Below are 19,983 nucleotides of genomic sequence, written 5' to 3' on the forward strand. Positions count from 1 at the left end.
TGGCCTTAGAGAACACATCACTTTTAACTGTGTAATAAAGTTGAGCAGCAGTCACTGGTCGTGCATTTTATTACTCTACAAAGCCATTCTTGATCAACTTTCTGGGAATGTAAAAGGACTTTTTAACTATAGATCAGCTTTGCACCGCTCTGGACTTATGTTGGTCTCAGAAACAGTTCGTTTTAAATCTGTCAACTCACATATTTAAAAGTCTGCAGTGCAGGAGCTTTCCGTCAATTTAAATCCTATTTTGACAGGCAGAGAAGTGTGAATACTTGTGTTTTCTTTCTTTATCTGTTGTCCAATATGTTACTGCCCTTGTCTATATTTGTTTGTATCTGTCATGGAAGCAAATGATAACTTTTAGGAATGCACTGATACCGATGCCAGTATGGGGTCCGATGCTGAAATACTACTCCGATACTGCTGCACCTGATACCACTTTAAGTATCTTCAAGTGAGCTGAGCAGGTGTGCGGTAATAAGTGGATGTGTCACAATTTCAGCTGTTTGGATATACTTTAAGACAAAAGTAGAGCAGACTGCAACCTTTGATAAAACATCTTGACACTAAATAATAATATAATAAATTATACACTGTTGCTCACCTAAAATTCTTCTTAGCTATCTTCTAAGTTGTTGAACATATCCCAAAGTAAAAACTTGGAAATAAGAGGTGAAATATTGAACTCTTCTCTTATATTTATAATTTGTTTTGAGTGAACATCAAAATTAAAGAAAACTTTTTGAGGGGATTGTAAATGTATAAACAGCAGAAACAGTATCTAATGTTGTATTTTGTTCACAGTCAACGTAGATAAATCAGATACAAGTGCTATTGCTGAATCCCTGGTAAGTTTCCTTGCTTTTACAGTTTTAAGTTTTTAAGTTTACATATGCAGAGAGAGAAAGATTGCTCTTGATGGTCCTCCCTACTATAGGTTAGAGTAAATATAATTTCTTTGGAAACATAAGGCAGTCAATTCAGTGTTATTATTAAATTATATTAATAGCTGAATCAAATTCTCTTACTGGAACTTATGTCATGCGATTATAAACAAACTTAATTTCATAATCATAATAAAAACATTCTTACCACTCCCCACCACAGAGCATCTGCGTAGTTTCCAAACTCAATAGAGCCGTTGCTATCAACCGCGTCTTTCTCTGCTAGGTAGACAAAGTATGAGGAGAAGATCAGGCTCAGGAAGCCAATGTATAAGGTGGTGATCAGCTCCTGAAACACAAATGCAAAAACAACAACAACCGCAGAGTAAATAAAGGACAAAATAATAACTTGAGATTGTGTGTCATCTAGTGTGGCTGTGTGTTTGCTAATAACATGACATATTGGTGTGGATATTCATGTACATGTGCTGTGGACGTGATGATTTTAATCTTTTTGTAAGTATTCTGTCTTCTATGCTTTAAGCTTAGTAGCTGCTCATCATTGTGGTAGAAGGATGTTGTAATTAAATGCAAAGCCTGACATCATTCTACATTTGTGTTATTATGAACGAATCAGACAACACAACAAAAATGAACAATGCCTTAATCACTGTTTCAATACTTTCTGACTTGGTGGCCCTGTTTGGTACCACTCGTGGCATAAATCTTTAAAAACGGGTCAAAAATAAACAATTCATAAATGTGCAGACAAACATTTAAACAGGGGAAGAGCACATTTACATGCAAGCAGGCACTTGTTGAGACAGTGTGCAGGGTTTTGAGGCATTGCAGATTCTGAACATGAAATGAAGAAATAATGCTCTCAAAATGAAAGACCATGGTCTTGAATAATGATCGGAGTGAAATTCCACAGGGAAATTGCAGAGAGCCTGTTACACTTACATCTAATATCACTGCTCACAAGCAATAATTCTTTGGAAATAATATGTTTTAATGCATTCAGGTACATCACCATTAAGTCATAACCAAAGATTTAGTAGAAGTGGAAGTGTTGCTGCTATTGCTACTGCTGTGACCCAGCAAACGCATTCAGGAGACATTTGCTTCCCATCTGCAAATGAGGACCAACTAAGCACATTGTGAAGCAACAAGCAGTGGAATGCTTCTCAGTCACTATTCATCCTGTCATAACATGAGGATGCTGGAAAGAAATAATAAATAATGTAAATGCATTGACTTCCATGGCAAAGGCCGAAGAAAATACTTAAGTTCTGTGATTCTGACATAACAACAACAGTCAGTTAATCACCATGGAACACTAAGTGCAACAGTGTCTAGCTGGATAATAGCAATTTGACCTCTACTGTACTGACAGTCCTGAGAGGACACACTACATTTCCCCGAGGGCTGTTGGGACTGTGTGGGTCCTGAACATACATTATTATCAGTTTGTGGCCAAAAAGACTGCAGTGCAAGAAGGGAAGAGAGAGAAGCATGAACAAGGATTTGTGCATTTGTGCGACCAGTGTGGCTTATTAAGGCCCATCCAAAACCAGCTGTAGTGCAGTGCATAATTAGACAATTAAACACTCAAATAGTTGGCAGCAGTCCTATTTGAGGGAAACACAGGTGTTCGTTAATGGAGGAAACATTATATGAATTCAAAGTAGGACTTTGTAAAATGGTAAAATATTATTCTGGTGCTGGGCAGAAACTAGACTGCAGGTTCCAAGGCTGATGAATCAGTTTATATATATACACCACATTAATGTTGAGTTATTTAAAAAAAAATATAATTCAAACAAATCATATACATTACCTGGACTTTAACATAACATGTAAAGATATTTACTAGTGGATATCCAGTACCTTCTCAGGGGAGGTTCAGTTTCATTGTCAGTATGTTAACATGGCAAAATCTAATTATTGTGTTAGTTTGACTAAGACTGGGCTTTTAAAATACATGTAGACATGTTACTCTGACTGAAATTGTACTAAATTGAATTTCTCAAAGTGGGACTAAAACGCCCAGACAATCCCAGACAGTTGGGAGTTGAATAACTACTGTACTGCATACAGGATGTTGAATCAGACTCAAACTGGCACACAGACACAGAAATGAAGAGAAAACTATAGACATGTTCCATGTCTATGGTTTCAGATAGACATGGAATGGCACTCAACATGCTAACAATTAGACTAAAGTTGTTTTGGCCTGTATCATGATATGTCTCACAAGCTGAAAGGGGGAATCTTGCCTCCTAGTGTAGAGGCAGTAGACACCTGCCTGAAGTGAATGAGGTATTTAATGCAGAATGACACCCCATAGTGAATGTTGACCACGTACGAATAAGTACCAATATGAAACAGTTTCAACTTCCCTCTGCACTGACACTTATTTAATAGCTGAAGTAAGTGACTAATGATCAGCATCAGCCAAGAGCAGCATGGTCATCAGCCGAGGCCGAACCACAGCTTGAGCAAAATCCCTGACACTCTGCTTGCCTTCATCGCACTCATCTTTCATATGGACATTGAAGACATCTAGTGAGGCCTTTGGGGATAATCACAGCTAGTGCTGTGGTTCAGAGGTATACCACTGCACAAAGACACAGCCCTGAGTCTGAAAATCTCACATATTACACAGTGGCTCTTTACGTGCCCCTCTCTGCTGAGTATTCTTTAAGCAGTATGTATTTCCACATGAAAGCTTTGTTCTGTTCAGTGTAGTAATGAAAAATAATGCCCTACATGATGAGCGGAGGCTGAAATCCCCTGACAGAAAGCCTCCAGCTTACCTATAATAATAAGCAGCCTGGCTTTTAAAGCTCAGTCTGTTTGTGTACCTGCCGATGGATGAAGACAACAGAGCCCAGGAGACGCCAGGTTCCTCCCTGCCGGTCAACGTGAAGCATACGCAGGATCTGCAGGAAGCGAATCCCTCTGGAAAATAACCAGAGTGATCTTACATTACACTCAGACCAAATGCAAGTAGATATGTACTGTGTTCCTGAATGGAGCCAAGACACCACACCATCAAACCCATACGTCATTGTTTACTGTCTTTTATTTTTTTAAAACCATTTACTGCACTAATTGTTTCCACTCTCCAGGGAAAACTTTGCTCGAGCTTGGCTGCACAGTTTCCTCCTTGTCAGCCTCAATAGTGTTGGTGAGGTCATCTAGGTTTGATGGGTATTATAGCCCAGCTTACATAAAACCAACTGTCAAGCTGTAGTTTTAGGTAGGGTGTGAAGTTCACTGCTCTACACAGGTCAAACTTGTGTGTCTTTCAGGGGGAAATTCCTGTTATTCCTGTTGGAAAAGTGTCATCCTTAAACTGATGCAACAATCGAAGCCTCAGAACAGAAGGGTCTTACCTTACAGCAGAGGTGGCAAACACCTGTCCTTTAGAACCCACTGACAAGACAATGACTGAGGCAACGACTACAATCAGATCTGTGCAGATGGAGAGAGCGAGATGTGAAGTGTAAATACACATAAGCAGCACATGATTAATGAACAGCAAGAAAGTGCAGCAATTATAAAGTAGAGGTCAAGTCTTTGATTAAGATTGATTATCATTGGTTTTCATAAATCAGCTGAGGTGAGAAGGGTTACTTCCTATGTATAGAGGAATATTCATGGTTGATTATTGAAGTATTCATCTGGGGGTTCCACATTAAATTTGTATGTATCATATGTCACATGGTGGTGGAGAGTGATGGGGGGGGGGGGGGGATGGGGGGCATGAGTTCCCACCTATAATAGATATTGGCTTCCTGGCAAAGCGCAGTCGCCCCCAGATGCCAACATATTTACTGCGGCAGCCTGCTGACCAGAGGCGGACAAAATATTCCACACCGAAGAACACCACAAGGATGATTTCCTGGCAGAGAAACCAGGACACAAACATGACAGGCAAATAAATGACACGAACAGGAGGGACAATAAAAAAAATATACTAAAATAAAATTAAAATAAATAATGTTGCTGGAAATTCAATGAGAGAACACCTGACCAGCTGCTCAGACTTCAGCATTAAAATCTATATTGTTGAATTATAGATGCAGTTGTTGCCCACCTGTTCTGCAGCCTCTTGCACAAATCTGATCATGCCACTGAAATTCATTATGGATTATGAGAGCTGCCATTTGTTACTGTTTAATTAGTGTCTCATTACTGACTTAGCTACTGCATGGACCTGCAAGATCAGGATTGACAATGTATTCTGGAAAATAGGATTATATTTGTATGTATTTTTGACAAAGTTACTAAACCACAACCCTTTAAACCAGAACACAACACTTTGTCCTTTGCACATTGAAAATGGTTGTCACTACAAGTGGACACTGTGCTAAAAGATGCAAGTTTTGGTAGAAAAATAATAAAATGTCTAAACATTCTTAGGAACACATTCAGTATAGTGACAAATGATCCAGAGTGCACTCAGGAGACAATGGTTCAGGATAAAACCCTTATCTTGACTCACAGGTCAGCTGATCATACACAAACAGTTTGTGTATGTCAAAGCTTCGGCATAAGTCCAGAAACACAAGCAAATAATTCTGGATCAAGGCTAACTGAATAATCTAATGTTAAACTAGTGAAGATTATGGCAGATTATGTGTAAAGCAGGGAGAGGAAATGAATTATGAATTCAGATTATATTATATACAGAATTATATACAAGTTAAACTGGAAAGGAAGAGATGTCATTCAGTAATTTTTTTACAATACACATGTCACTGTATAATGAAGAATTCAACATGCCACTTAAATATAATCCATACATTAAGCAGGCATGCAAAAGTATAAGACATTCAGGATTTAGTTACCCCTGAGCCCTTATATTGCTGATAACAGCCACTCATTTATTTAATTGATGTGGCAATAAGAGAAATGTGTGTGTCCAACATGGAGCTCAGACAAATACAACTTCACAGTTCAATGTTTCCATGTGTGCTTAACTCAGCTGCTCCTTGAGTGTAGATTGATTTAAACAAAATCAGGCACCACATACAATGAGCTAGTGTGAAAATGTGATGCAATCACTTCCATGTGTCTCTTAATAATTGACAAGCATATGCAAATGAGGCATTCTGAAAGCAAATCAATAGCAAAGAGTTTTAATGATTGCATAACGTGTTTGCTGTGGATGATAGGAGTAACAAACTAGCAGGGAACAGAGGAGGTTTCTCTGTGCAGCACAGCAAGAGATGTTTTCTGCTGGGAATTGCTGGAGGTGTTTTCTTCATTAGAGACCAGGATCCACACATCAGTGAATAGCCCACATTATGAAATGTGGGGGAAAAAAAAGGATTAATAATATGTTGAATTGTGCTCTTGAAAGCTAGAGTTAAATTTATCCACTGAGGATTTCTTCTTCAAGGCTGAAAAGAAAACTGTCTTTTGAAAAAGGAGAAATGGGATGAGAGCAAAGACGGGTAGAGAACAGGTGTTTGTGGCTGCAGGTTGTCCATCTGTCTGTCCCAACCTTATCACAGCGATGTCTCATGAGAGTGTCTTTTCATAAAAGAACCAAATTAAGAATTTCTTGTTAAAAAAGACACCAGCCCTGTTCAGACAGAGATCCCACCACGAGGGGATGGCAGTAAAAGTGACTGTTCACACATGGTGTTAAAAGGTGATTGGATCTTACTTACCCACCTGTGTTCAAAGACCTTTAATGATTCATGTTTGTTTTTTTAAAAACAGTCTGTGTACAGATGTGTCCATCGTCAACAAGTTTATGAGTCTGTGTATCAAGCAAGTGAGAGAATAGAGATAGGTTGAAAAGAGCTGCCTTATATTCATACTGATGTAACATGAAATAAGTTTCATGTTTAAATCATGTTTACTGGTGTTAATAATGAGGAGATGGACAGTCGTTCCACAGAAGTCCGTAATGACAATTATTTGGACGCAAAGCTCTATTTCTCTGCTTTACGGTATCCATGCGTCCGTCTTCTACCACTTTATCCTCCACATGAGGGTCGCGCGGGGTGCTGTGGGGTCACACCCTGGACAGATCGCCAAGTCCATAGTTTTTGAATTTTCTAGATATCACAAAAGGTCTAACAGAGTTACGGTAATGAGAAGTACGCATACCAAATCCTGTCAGCGACAACATGTGTATTATATTGAATTGCATTTTGTCTTTCAAGTTATTACATTGCCTATTCAAATAAACGTCATAAAGTGCGCTACACAACTCACCCAGTCAAGATCCTGCACTCTGGTGGACGCAGGTTCAAAAACCTGAGCCGTCTGGCAAAAGCCTACCTCTGCATCCCTGCCACATCCGTGCCAGCGGAGAGAGTTTTCTCTGCCGCGGGATTAATAGTGAATATAATCCGTAAACACGTGGACATGCTTGTGTTCTTGAACAAAAACTAGGCCGAAATGATAAGATGCTGCTTCTGATGCCACGACGGAGACACTACGCGACAGATACACATTCAGTGGAATTCCAGGGGAAGACATTTTGAAATCCTATTTGAGCGACCGATCAGAATCCGATCAGAATCACATTTGAAAGCACCTACGTATCACATGTGATTCAAGCTTTGTGTTTTTTAGTTGATATGCTTAAAATCCGTCCAAACAGAGGCCTTAGAGTGTATATTAATGCAATTCATTGTTAATTCTATATTATAATATAGTGATGTTTTTTTAAAGACATTTTAAGTTCAGGTTGTTATATCAACTAATTAAAAAGGATCTGTCAACTTAAACTTTTAAGATTGAAAAATACAAGTTTAAAAAAGCATTGACTTACTTACCAATGCAAATGACATTGTTGAAAAGGGTTAGGGTGAAAGAGTGTTGAAGATGGCAACAGAAAGACTATTATTAGGATAAATGGGACTATCAAGAATTTTATTACGTAGAAACACAGCACTGCTAAAGCACTGTTTGCTCACTGTTCTCTTTCGCTGTGGTTGCTAGTTAATTGGTAGTATATCATGATGCTGATTGAATTCTCTTATAATTAAATTATAAGATAAATGTCATCCAGCCTGTGCTGAACATCTTTCTCTTCCTTATATATCAGTTTCTACACCCCACCACCGCTCCCTTATTGTAGGAACCACAAGGGGGACAATAAAACGCAGATATCTTAATCAGTCATTTTCCCGCAATGAGTCTCATTTTCCCGCGTTCCTCTCCACAGCAGATTCAACTTAACCCAAACATAAATCTGGATTTGACCCTTGGTTCCTCCCTTCATGCTCAACCCTCATTCCATGCAACCATTAACTGTCAGACCTCGTCACCCCTCCGTCTTCAACACTCTTTCATCCTAATTCCATTTGCATTGGTAAGCAAGTCAATGCGTCTTGTTACTGAAACCACAAATAAAACAAGTTAATGTTGCCCGCATGTCTTTGCAGAATGAAATGAAATGTAGCGAGGTATTTTTTGATAAATAAACAAATACCATAATGGCTCAAAGTCATTTTGACCCATGGGCAAACAAATGCGTTTGAGAATGTGAATCTTCTGGGCAAACTGCCAGGCATTAAGCCAAACGCACAACACTGTCAGCCAGTGCTGCATCTCCATGTGTAGAACAGAAAGACTGGTCACTCTTAACCTTGAATGTACAGGAGAAGAGAAACAAACAAAAAAAAGGAGATACTTCTGTGGTCGGAGTGGAGAGAATCTGAAACAGAGGCAGGGTCACAGCAAATCTCTGAACCAGAAAGTGTACAAAATATTCCCTTTGGGAAGGATTGAAAAGATGAATGATTTAGTCGGTTTAATTTGCCTGGCAAATATTAATTATTCATTATCTGTGTGGGAGAATAAGAAGATTAAATAGCTCCAGAATGTGAACTTGAGGCAAAAACATTTTTTACCATAAAATGTGCCATACATTTGATTACAATGTGGTATTGTTTTTGGCTTTTGGTCACAAAGTACCAATTTTTCCTTTTTCATGAAAAGTCTATTCACACAGGAGGAGCCTGAGTCTCTGTGAACCAAGTAACCTGGTCGAATTAGAGATTGTGATGCACTGGCTCATGAAATGCCATGACCATTTCATCCCATTATTCTAATGCCAAGGTGATCTTGTCGCATAAGGCACGCTCTAGTCCTCAAAGAATATCTGCAAGTCCCTTTCATCCTTTCATGAGGTTTTCTTTTGTCTGAGCTTGAGTGACTCTCCCATCACTCACACAGATACGTACAGCAGCTGCTGTCCTGGGGGTTAACCTTATCCCTTGTACTATTGATTTCAGAGGAGGTGCCTTTGCACTCTGAGACCAGTGGGACACCCTGAAATTGTTTACAGGAGAAAAAGCCGTGTAGCTCCAAATGATGTGTCCCTAAATTGTTTTTGGGAGGCCGCTGTTAGGTCAATCAATCCATGAAATGACTTTTGAAACCAGAGAACTGAGATTTTAGATTTGTTGTTTTAGCAACATTAGCCTCACAAATTGTTGCTTGTCGCAGCAACAACAACCCTCAAAGCAGCAAAAACGGTGACAGGTTAAATTATCATGAATATATGTTTATTTGCAGATTAATTGTGCAGTTTTATAAGCAAGGTTATCGACATACGTGTTCACGTATGACGCATTTTTGTCTGTCAGCTGCATGACTTATTAAGCATCATTATTTTTACTGCAATTATTAAAAGGACTTGTTTGACATGAAACCTTTTTTAGCTTTATATTTTTATTACAACACTCAACTACAGTAGCTTTGTGTAATTCAGAGTTCAATTGCAATCTCAAACTTCCTGTTATGCAACCTCTAACTTGACCTTCTGACAGAGATAGGCAATATTAGCTTTGAGCTCTTTAAGACCACCCCGCCCCTCCTGATTACGCGACCTCCAGACGCTTGCCAAGCTGCAGCACACTGTGACTGCAAGCACCACCTCATCATACTTCTAGTTTGCAGTTTCTGAAAACAAAGCACATAATCAAATGTAGGCAAAACAACTCAAATGTTTGGAAAAGGCCCTCCTCAAATTCGTCTGAACGTTCTGAAGCTTAAATATTGATCCAGGTCCAACAAAGGCTAACTCTCATGTCTCTGCTGTATATTCGGGGCCTTGTCAAGAGTTTATTTGAGAGCATTCAGAGACCTGGGTTTTTTTGTCTCACATGATTACTTTTGCATATGTCCTCAAGACCAAACTCTAATGTTGTAGCATCCTATATAAACTAGTGCTGTCAGTTTTACGCGTTTTTAACGGCGTTAACGCAAACCCATTTTAAGGGTGACGTTCTTTTTAGCCTAGCAAACTTTGTAGTTTTTTTTTTCACATTCTGTTGCAAAAACTAGTAACGTGAGAAAAACTACAACACCACACCGGATCTAGCTGGACCAGAAACAAAACAACAGGTACGTAACACACACTTGTTTGGGCTTGCTAGCCGGCCAGAGAGTAGTAGGCTAACGTTATGTTTTGAGTGGAATGGCGAGCGCTGTATGCTTCTCCGTCTTCAAGTGGGCTCTCCGTATCCAACGCAGCCTGGATTATTTCTTGACGCACTCCCCACATCCAAGTCATGATGTATGCAGTGTTACCAAGCTAACCACCGAAGACCGCTAGCTCCTTTAGCTCTGATTAGCTCGTTACGGCAACAACACATTAAACCACGGGACTCCGAACAGCACTTTATTCACAGGACTGCAGGGTGATACACAGCCTCTCTTATTATTGTGCGCCTCTCACAATAAGAGGAATAACTCAAAATATGCAGGGTGACAGGGATATTGTCTCAATAAGAAAAAAAATTTTCTATGTTTTATAAGAGCATTAAAATGAGAAAGAATAATGGGACAAAAAAGAAATCAAGGGACATTTAGAATAGATACAAATGTGCGATTAATTGCGATTAATCACGAGTTAACTATGACATGAATGCGATTAATCCCGATTAAATATTTTAATCGTTTGACAGCACTATATATATATATAATATAAATATATTCTTCTTGTTTCACCTGCTCCTGATAAAAGGTCACTACAGGGGAATATTTCCAGATTTCACAGCAGATGCCCTTCCTGATGCAAGTCTCTCTCCATTGATCCAGGCTTGGAAATGTGAAAACGTACGCACCTGCAGTTGCTGAATTCATATATCTAAATATGTCTTTATACCATAATATATATACTGTATATATGTCAATGGCAAAAATAAGATTAAATCAAGTGCATAACAAATAAAGGTCAAAAGAAAATCACAGAGAGAAAGAAGATAGCAGAAGGAGAAAAGGCTACAAGCTGTATTTACAATGTAAACAGTGCTGTCACAGGAAATGTTGTGTTTTCTTCCTCATGAGATTTAGATATTTCTAATCTTAACCATTTTTGACACATAATTCATGAACCATTGGGTCATTTACATTAAGTGTACTGAAGCTCTGCTGCGAGAGTTTTGTTTAACTTGCCTAAACAAACTCAACGCATCATTAAATATTAGGATTACTGAACTACAAGTGGCTATCTTAAGGGACTTCCTGTTTAAAAAAGGTTAAATAAATGAAACAAAAACCGTTTTGGATATCAATTATGCAGCCACTAAAAAACAAGAAAGACATTCAGATGTCATTATTTTGTTCTGTTCAAAGATGACATTACCATCTACCCTGGGAGATTTCATCTCAAGTCCAGGTGTGAAAGCATCCCCTTGTGATGGGATTTATCCGAATAGGTACTAAAGGTCTAGTCAAACTCTAAGAAAGTAAATAAATCCACACTGAGTTTTAATGTAAAGAATTGCCTTGAGAATTCACATTAAACAGCTATTGACAGCTGGAAGACCCAAAAGGTGTTAGTTGTGCTCTTTGCTGGAGATTTAAATGAAGATGCAATCAACTGTGAGAAAGCAGTCAATACAAATGCGCGTCTTAAAAGGACAAAGTTAACTTATTGACCTGTTGGTGGCCGAGTTACCTCACCATACAACTGATTACTATAGGTTTTTTAGCACCAAGCCACTCTCAGTCTCTGAGACACTCTGAGTCAGTCTCTGATCAGACCTTTAAAGTGAGCCCAAAGTCTTCTAAGCTTATTTCACAGCAAATCAAGACTTACATCACACTGTCAGGGTTTTTTTTCTCGCTGCACAAATTATCAGTTACATAATCTCCAAATGCTTGCAGCTATGACGGGTCACATTCAACCCTTCAACATTCAATCTAAATCTCCAATCTAACAATGAGACAATTAGAGGGGGGAAAAAAAAGGTTAATTTTTCAGGTTTTAGTTTTCACTTTAATCAAATGTTCACACTCACCACCCAGAAAAGTGTAGTGTGAGCCAGGCCTTGGTACTCGTGAATGGTAGAGAGGACACTCAGGATCAGACAAGACAGAACTATAAGAAACCTGTTGAGAAAAAGTAATTGGTCATACTCAAGCCTTTTATGTTTTATATTTCATTTCTGTTCATTGTTGACTTTAGATTCACTCCAGCCTGTGTCACTCCACTGAACTCCACTGGCACTTTATTAAAGAAATGATGTACAAAGAACAGCAGGGAGAGGACTGCAGCTAAACCAGTGCTGCTTTTGTGAGCAAAATGTGAATAAACTGCAGTCAGAGTGGTGAAACGTTCTCCTGCTTTGGTATGCACTAAAGTGTGTCGGCTGGAGGAGCTCTGCCTGATGCACTGTGCACATACAAACACTTACACGCTTTACTGAGGACCAAAGCAGGTCAATGTCATTTCAGGTGGTTTGATAACACATCGTTTACATTTAGATTCTGTACAAACAATGAAAATCAGTGACATTAACCTGCTTTGGTCCTCCACTAGATGATGATGGCGTGTGTGTGTGTGAAATTGAATCAACTTTTGAAATCATTCCAATTTGTTATTGTCACACATTTTTCTGTGGAATGTCAAGAACACTTTATAATTATTAAATTACACATACATAAAGCCTGCCCCACACTAGAGGATAATTGGGCAGATTTCAGTCCAGATTTTAGGCTGATTTGAACAGATTATCTGGCCCAATGATCCTGTAGTGTGAGGGGTTAACAGGATTTAAACGTCGTATTAAAGATGTTTGATATTTACGACTTGAACAGCGATTGGGGCGTGAGCAGAACCCCACAATAACCAATGAGAGTGAGTTGACCGGGAAACGGATGTTGCATACTTTTGTTGAGAATTAAAACAGTTTTTGTTGCGTTTCTCAGCACAAAACATCGCACACACAACAGCTATCAACTGATGACGCCGACAGTCCGCATCCATGTCTGTTTATATTCTGAAGTCATGTTAAATCACACAACTCACCCAAATCCCTGGAATCTCCTCCCTGAAATCATTTGAATAAACACCAAGTGTGTGGTCCTGCGTCTTGACTCGATCTAGTCTGTGCTTTCTCACGATTAAAACATTCAACGTTACAAAGTTTGTTGTGTCTGAGGTCTCCCATGTTCTAAAAATCAAGTCAAATATGAAAATCCTCTAGTGTAAGGCAGGCTTAAAATGAAGTTTAATTAATGTATGAAACATACAGTAAGAGATATACTGTATGTATATTGGTTTAAATTAAAACAATATTAGATATTACTGTAACAGCAGTCAGCAATGTTAAATTATGCACAAATGTGTTTTTGTCTTTTTATATTATGAATTGGGTTGTGATGGTTTGTCATCTCTAAAAAGTGGACTCTTTATAAACAGTTTGGGAACCACTGCTGACATTAATTTTCCTGAAATAAAAGCATGACTTCATCAGTCAAAAAAACCACAAATCTCCTCACTGGTATTGATAACACACAGTCAACTCTGGCATCTGCTTCAAATCTAAGCTCCCTCACATCTTTCAAACATCACAGTATCTAACTGAATTTTAGCAAAAACCAAAGGACAACCCTCTGGAGGAAACACGTGAACATTTTGAACTCTAACAAACGTGTGATAAATTTGTCAAATAACAACCACACACACACACACCATTCACAGTATCAACAAACACAAAGTAGCTCTTTAATATTCTCTTAACTCCCACTCAAGGTCATGCTAGACATCTGTAACTGCTCTACAGCTGAACATCTTAGAATACATACGATTTATTTTGTTAAGAAAAGACTTGAAGCTGCTTTGACACCTCACTACAAACAACAGCAACACTCTTAAACACTATAATAGACACATAGTAGCTTGTATTTATAACAAAGGTCCACATAATGTACAGTAACAGCATTGTAGCAGATTACCATGATCATGTTTCAGAGCAAGAGATCTCATTTCCTGTAATAGTGATGATTAAAAATCCTAGGTCTGTAATCTCAGCCTGTAATGAGTCATTCTCTAAATCACATCCATAATCTCATGCTTCTTGTTATAATTCATAATTCATCCCAACGGAAAGCAAAGATAACTGAACCAAATATCATGGCAATCCCAAAGCAAAGAGTCATTAGGGGTGGAAGTAGTTGCTCTATTGTCATCGACTCGATATTCTTTAAAACTCTTGTCTTGTGCCTATATGTGCAGACTTGATGGAAACTATGTGAGCAAGGAGTTATCGTTTCCATTCTGTGTTTGCACCATGAGGGCTCTTATCACCGCATGCTACAGCTCCAGTTTATTGAAGAATGGCCAGGAATCCAAATACCGCCCTTAAACTCACACACACACACACACACACACAGACACACACAGACGGACTTGAAAGTGCACGGCACACGTCAACACAGATAAAGGACAGAGGAAAGATGTGCTCGGGGAGGATGAGCTGGTGTGTAACACAAGAACAGGACAAGCACACAACACAACAGACACTAATGACTAATGGTTCTTGTGTCTTTTACAAAATAACAACAATGGAGAAGTCCTTCATCTGTGCATCAGGTAAGAATGTAGTGTGATTTATAAAATCTGATCTTCACATGTGACAGAGGCAGTTTCAAAGAGAATCAACACAAATACAAGTAAACAGACACAGACTCACACAGACCCTTGTGCAGGCACACATGAGCACCTCCATATTTTGTGTATTTGAGTGCACATGGTTTCTGTAGCACACCAGTTTCCAGTCCAGTTAGTGTTGTGCACTTTTGTCTGTGAAAGGACAACGTAGTAGACAATCAGGGACACTTGCTTCAAAGAACACAAGGACACACAACTGGGGGTGAACTCCTGTGAGAAAATGGAATGTGAGATCAAGTACGCATGTGTGGAACGCTAGACTGTGTCAGACACTCTTTTCAGTATGAATGCAACCGCGGCCATGAACGCGCATCCGGAAATGGGCAGCAGCAATGACAATAAGCACACTTAGTATGCTGAGCATACGCCTCTGCTTAACTTTTATGAGACTGTCTGACTCGTCATTGGCTCATATTATTACTGCAGATAAAACAGACCCTGTGTCAACATGTGATTGTTGTAGCAACAGATAAAATATTACAGTGGCTCAGTGACATATGCACCACAAGCTCTAAACAAAAGCTCCAAGCATTTTACATATCTATTATTGATATAGAGATGCACTTGCATTCTGTGGGTTTGCAGGCACAGGATAAGAGTAAGGCGTGATGCAGCGACCATGCGACCACTGGCTGTTACCATCCATCATTATTTATTTTTTGTCGCAGATACAATGTGCTTTGGAGGATGAAAGGACACAAAACAGAGGCTACAATTGTCCCCTTGTTTGTTAACAGCAGCCTTGGTGAAGGCCTAAGCCAAAGATAAAAGGAGATAAAAGAAAGAAAGAAAGAAAAGTGAATGACCTTGTCTGTGGGCTCCATTATGAATCACAGATTCTGTGATTTGTAAAGTAAAGTACAAATAATTATGTTTGAAGTGAGGCAGTAGAGAGGAAAACTGTAAGAGTTTAAGGAAGAAAAGATAATGGCACTTATTTATTTCAGCCCAGCTAAAAAAAATTATCCAATCCAAAAAACTCAAATCAAAAATAATTGTTTAAAATAATAATAATAATAGCCAAAGGTGGACTCTGCATTTACGTCCCTCTGCTTGATATTGTTGGACAGATTATTGGATCTGAAAAACACCATCTGATTGAGGGCTTCTCTAAACCCTCCTGGTTGACTCGTCTATAACCAGCAGGTGGGTCTGATACACACTGTTCCAGAATAAAATACTGCATTTACTGTTGAGCAGCAGGTTGCTGACAGACAACAAGGGAGTGTTTTGCTCAGCCAGCAATAATAAAACAAGGATAAATGGTCTTTCTCTCTAAATAGTTAATCATTAGAGTGTGGAGAAATGCTATAATATATGCATAACACTGAGTATACCAAGGTCCCTTACAGGAAGGTTGTTGTTTTCTTTTTATAACAAACAGATTTGCACACGCGCGCACGCGCGCACACACACGCACATGCACATGCACATGCACAAGGGTTCCTCTGATAAGGCCTTGGGTCACTCTGACGTTATTCCTGTGCTGGGTCAATGATAAGAGTATGTTCTTAACTGTATTGCTCCCTCACACACATTTGCAAAACAATGAACTGAAGTGAGCACAAGAACCAGACAAATGCCAAAGATGTCCCTGTCACATGGTGTCAGCACACTCCTGGAGGTATTACAGAACTAAAAGAGCTCGGTTTATGATACACTAACTCTGCAGTGCAAATGACCTGATTCAATTAACTTAACCACATCTTTTGGTTGGATTTCAGTGCAGTGCTTTCTGCCATTAATTACATCATTACATCATCAATACACGTCAGTCCTGCCAACATTAGCTGCCTCCAATTCACGTCAATTGAGACCTGCAACAAAAACAGTCTACAATACACTGTGTTCAGTAAGTGCACATAACCAGTGAGTCTGTGAAAACAGTTTTTAAATGATGGACCATTAAAATGTTTTGGAGAACTTTGCAATATCCAGCAAAAAGCTGCAGCATCACTTTCACAGACTGTTTTATGATCACTCTGTTCAGTTCTATTTACTAGGGATGCACAGTATTATCGGCACGGTATCAGTATTGGCAGTTATTGGCTTTAAAAGATCTGCTAATATGACTACAACATAGGGTTAGATAGGCCGCTACCTCCTTGGCTTCTGTGCTCTGTAACATTTTTATTTTTCCTCTTTATTTATTTTGCTCAATGAAGAAAATGTAAATCTACATGAGTTGCGACATGAGTAGGCAAAATATTATGTTAATTTCACTACAGAAGAGACTAAATGACCTCTGCAGTTGGGTGCAGGCAAAAGCATATACTGTATGTCGGTATCGATTAGTACTTCCGATATATCGGTATATCGGATATGGTGAATCCCTACGATTGTCAAGCACCACTATCAGACCTGACTGAGGGAGAGTTTGTGTGTATAAATCAGGAGCACAGGGGTGAGAGGGAGCAGGAAGCAGTTATTGTCAAACTGCTGAAGGATTTCCGCAGGTTTTCTGAGCAGTTAGACCTCACTTTTGAAACTTCCTTTGGGAAAGTGTAGGAAAAACAAAACACCACTATACTGAGAAACCGTATGCAAAAGTTGTGCACTACCCTTTCACATTTTTTCAGTAAAGCACTTCCTGTTATAGTCAATTTTACTTTGTAATGGTCTGATGTAGTGGTTCTTAAAACTTTTCATAACAAGTACCACCTGAGAAAATATTAAGCTCTCGAAGTAACACCATTATCTCCAATGTTAAAATAAAGTGGTGCAAACAGGCCGAGCAAAGTCAGCAGTGGACCTTTCACAGGTATACACTGGTATAGTGATTAAGAGATAACGTGACTATAATGATTATTATTTTGTTATTTGTTCCATTTTCTGTGCACTGCGGTCAAAATTCCATAGCTCTACACCAATCACATCACACCTTGGTGTGCACAGTAGAACAGTATCTCTGATTTTCCTCCAAGTGCCACCAGAAGAAAATTGCGTACCACTGCTGGTACACATACCACAGTTTGAGAACCATGGGTCTAGTGTGTTGGAGTTGCACTGTGTTGCCTCTATTTAAATCACTGAGATTCTAACCTGTTCCGACAGCCTGCATTTCCCCGTGTCCCCTTCAACACGGCAGGGTCACAGGGTGGCAGCACCACAGAGGGCTGCTCCTCCACAGCACACATTCACTGCCAAGTTTAGCTGCCTGCTATCAGTGCCAGCGAGTGGGGACAGGCAGCACACATGAAGAGAGTGAGCTGGAGGATCACATCCCACATTCCTAAACCTCTGTAAGAACACAGTGTGGAATTACTGGACTTGGATTTGGTTTAGGAACACTTTAGGAAACGTGTGCTTCTTCTGAAAACTCCCCTCCCACCACCACTATCACCAGTTCCACAACCTTGAGCATCTCCTGATATCAATAGCAGTCGGATACAGTTGTTTTACATCTTTAAAACATAGTCCTTAACCCTAACCCTAACCCTGTGCATGACCACCTGGCTATAAACATTTCAAAAACATGCTCCAACTACTATTCTGCTCCCGTAGAGAAGAAATCAATCTCACCACATGACTCATTTAAAATGCTGTTGCTGCTTTTTGTTGATTTGATTGTTTACACTCTGTGATTAGTTAAGTATGTGATAATTATGGGGTGTTTTTTTTTTTAAATATTTAATTTTCATATACAAACCTCACACCTGACAGGAGAGAAACAGTCTTAACATTCTCTGCCAGGATAAATTAGTTCTGTTTTTACAGACTTACTGACTTCCTGCTCTGGAAAATCAATTCAATCATAGATATAATTAGTTATTTTCCTACTTACTTTGTCTCAGATTATATAATGAATTATGTTGTCTATATGTTGCTGTGTCTAGACATATAAATAGCCTCATAATATCTCTGGAGGGACCCCCAGACACACAGTTGTGTAGTGATTTATGTGCAGCATCTTTTCTGAAATTCACAGGAAGTAGTGAGAACTTACGGCTCCACACGCGCAATTAACTCCCTGTTAATTAGGATCTCAATTGCAATGTTATCATTTAATACCCCATGAATCAGGGTGATTATGGAAATGAAAACACTCACACTGTGAAGTGATAGGTGAAGCATTTCCAGCCAGACGGCCTTTCCAGAAAGTTATACACGCGTCCTTGGATGTAGGCGCGGGTCAGGACTGGTCGGACCCCGGTGCTGTACACCGACATCCGTACAGACATCCGAGGATGTGATAAGTAAGGGTGGAGGTGGACAGTGGGCACCTCGGTGCGACTTTTACCGTCCCCTTGCATTTGGTCTCTTTCAGGAAAAGTATCGTTGCCCAGTTGTGTCCTTTCTTTAAAAGTGGTTTCCGACAGCTCCAACTCCGGTGGTCTGTTTCCACGTGCCACACCAGAGGACCTCCGTGTGTTCGCCTGATAGTGGGCGGATTTAGACATTAGAAGTTCCTGTTAGCTTTTGCTTCTCTCCGTGGACTAACTTTTTCCAGTTCACTGTTCGCCTGTGCGTTCACTTTCTGTCCCGCGTGTGACCGCGTCAGGGCGCATAAAACTGTAACATAAACTGTGTTGTTAATGCTCTAGATCACCAGGATGGTGTTTCTTTAATTTAACTTTACAGCTCTCTGGGTTGCTGGCCGAGTATATGGCGAGTCTCAGTCCTGAATGAGTATCCAGCGCTTCTGTCAGAGCACTTATCAGCATGGAGAGCTGTGGGCGCCAGGCGGTGCGCTATCACTCACCAGCTGACTCAACTCACACATTTCACTTTATTTTATTTATTTATTTTTGTATTTGCTAAACATTTAGAAGAGGATCTATCTATCTATCTATCTATCTATCTATCTATCTATCCACTGACAACTGAAGACAAAAAAAATTTGTATGCCTCCAGTTCTTTAATTCTAAGTTTAAAAACAAAAATCTAGCGATATGAATTCACTAAACTTGTATCTATCTATGTCTAGCTGCAGCTTGTTCCATGCTGCAGGTGCAGAATTATACAACAGTTCCTTTTCCAGTTTCCAGAACAGAACACAAGATATTTTTCTGCAAAACATTAAGGTAATATTGGAGCAGGCCAGTCGTCACCTCATAAATAAAAACATATCTATCTATCTATCTATCTATCTATCTATCTATCTATCTATCTATCTATCTATCCATCCATCTATCCATCCATCTATCTATGTATCGA

The 19,983-nt window shown here is 39.3% G+C and overlaps 1 protein-coding gene across 2 annotated transcripts in view; it reads right to left on the reverse strand.

Moving 5' to 3' along the window:
• The window catches only part of kcnq1.1 (potassium voltage-gated channel, KQT-like subfamily, member 1.1), a 32,871-nt gene extending 13,415 nt beyond the window's left edge, over positions 1-19,456 (reverse strand). For both annotated transcript variants that reach the window (XM_058628513.1, XM_058628515.1), the window contains exons 1-6: positions 18,877-19,456; positions 12,173-12,263; positions 4,671-4,797; positions 4,289-4,367; positions 3,755-3,851; positions 1,096-1,236 (exon numbers count right to left, since the gene is read on the reverse strand). In XM_058628513.1, coding sequence (XP_058484496.1) covers positions 1,096-1,236; positions 3,755-3,851; positions 4,289-4,367; positions 4,671-4,797; positions 12,173-12,263; positions 18,877-19,226 — 885 coding nt within the window. In that variant the 5' untranslated portion in view covers positions 19,227-19,456. The remainder of the gene's footprint in view (positions 1-1,095; positions 1,237-3,754; positions 3,852-4,288; positions 4,368-4,670; positions 4,798-12,172; positions 12,264-18,876) is intronic.
• Between the last annotated feature and the right edge of the window lie 527 nt (positions 19,457-19,983).

The sequence above is a fragment of the Solea solea genome, chromosome 5 (genome assembly GCF_958295425.1).
Source record: "Solea solea chromosome 5, fSolSol10.1, whole genome shotgun sequence".
Classification (NCBI taxonomy): Eukaryota; Metazoa; Chordata; class Actinopteri; order Pleuronectiformes; family Soleidae; genus Solea; species Solea solea.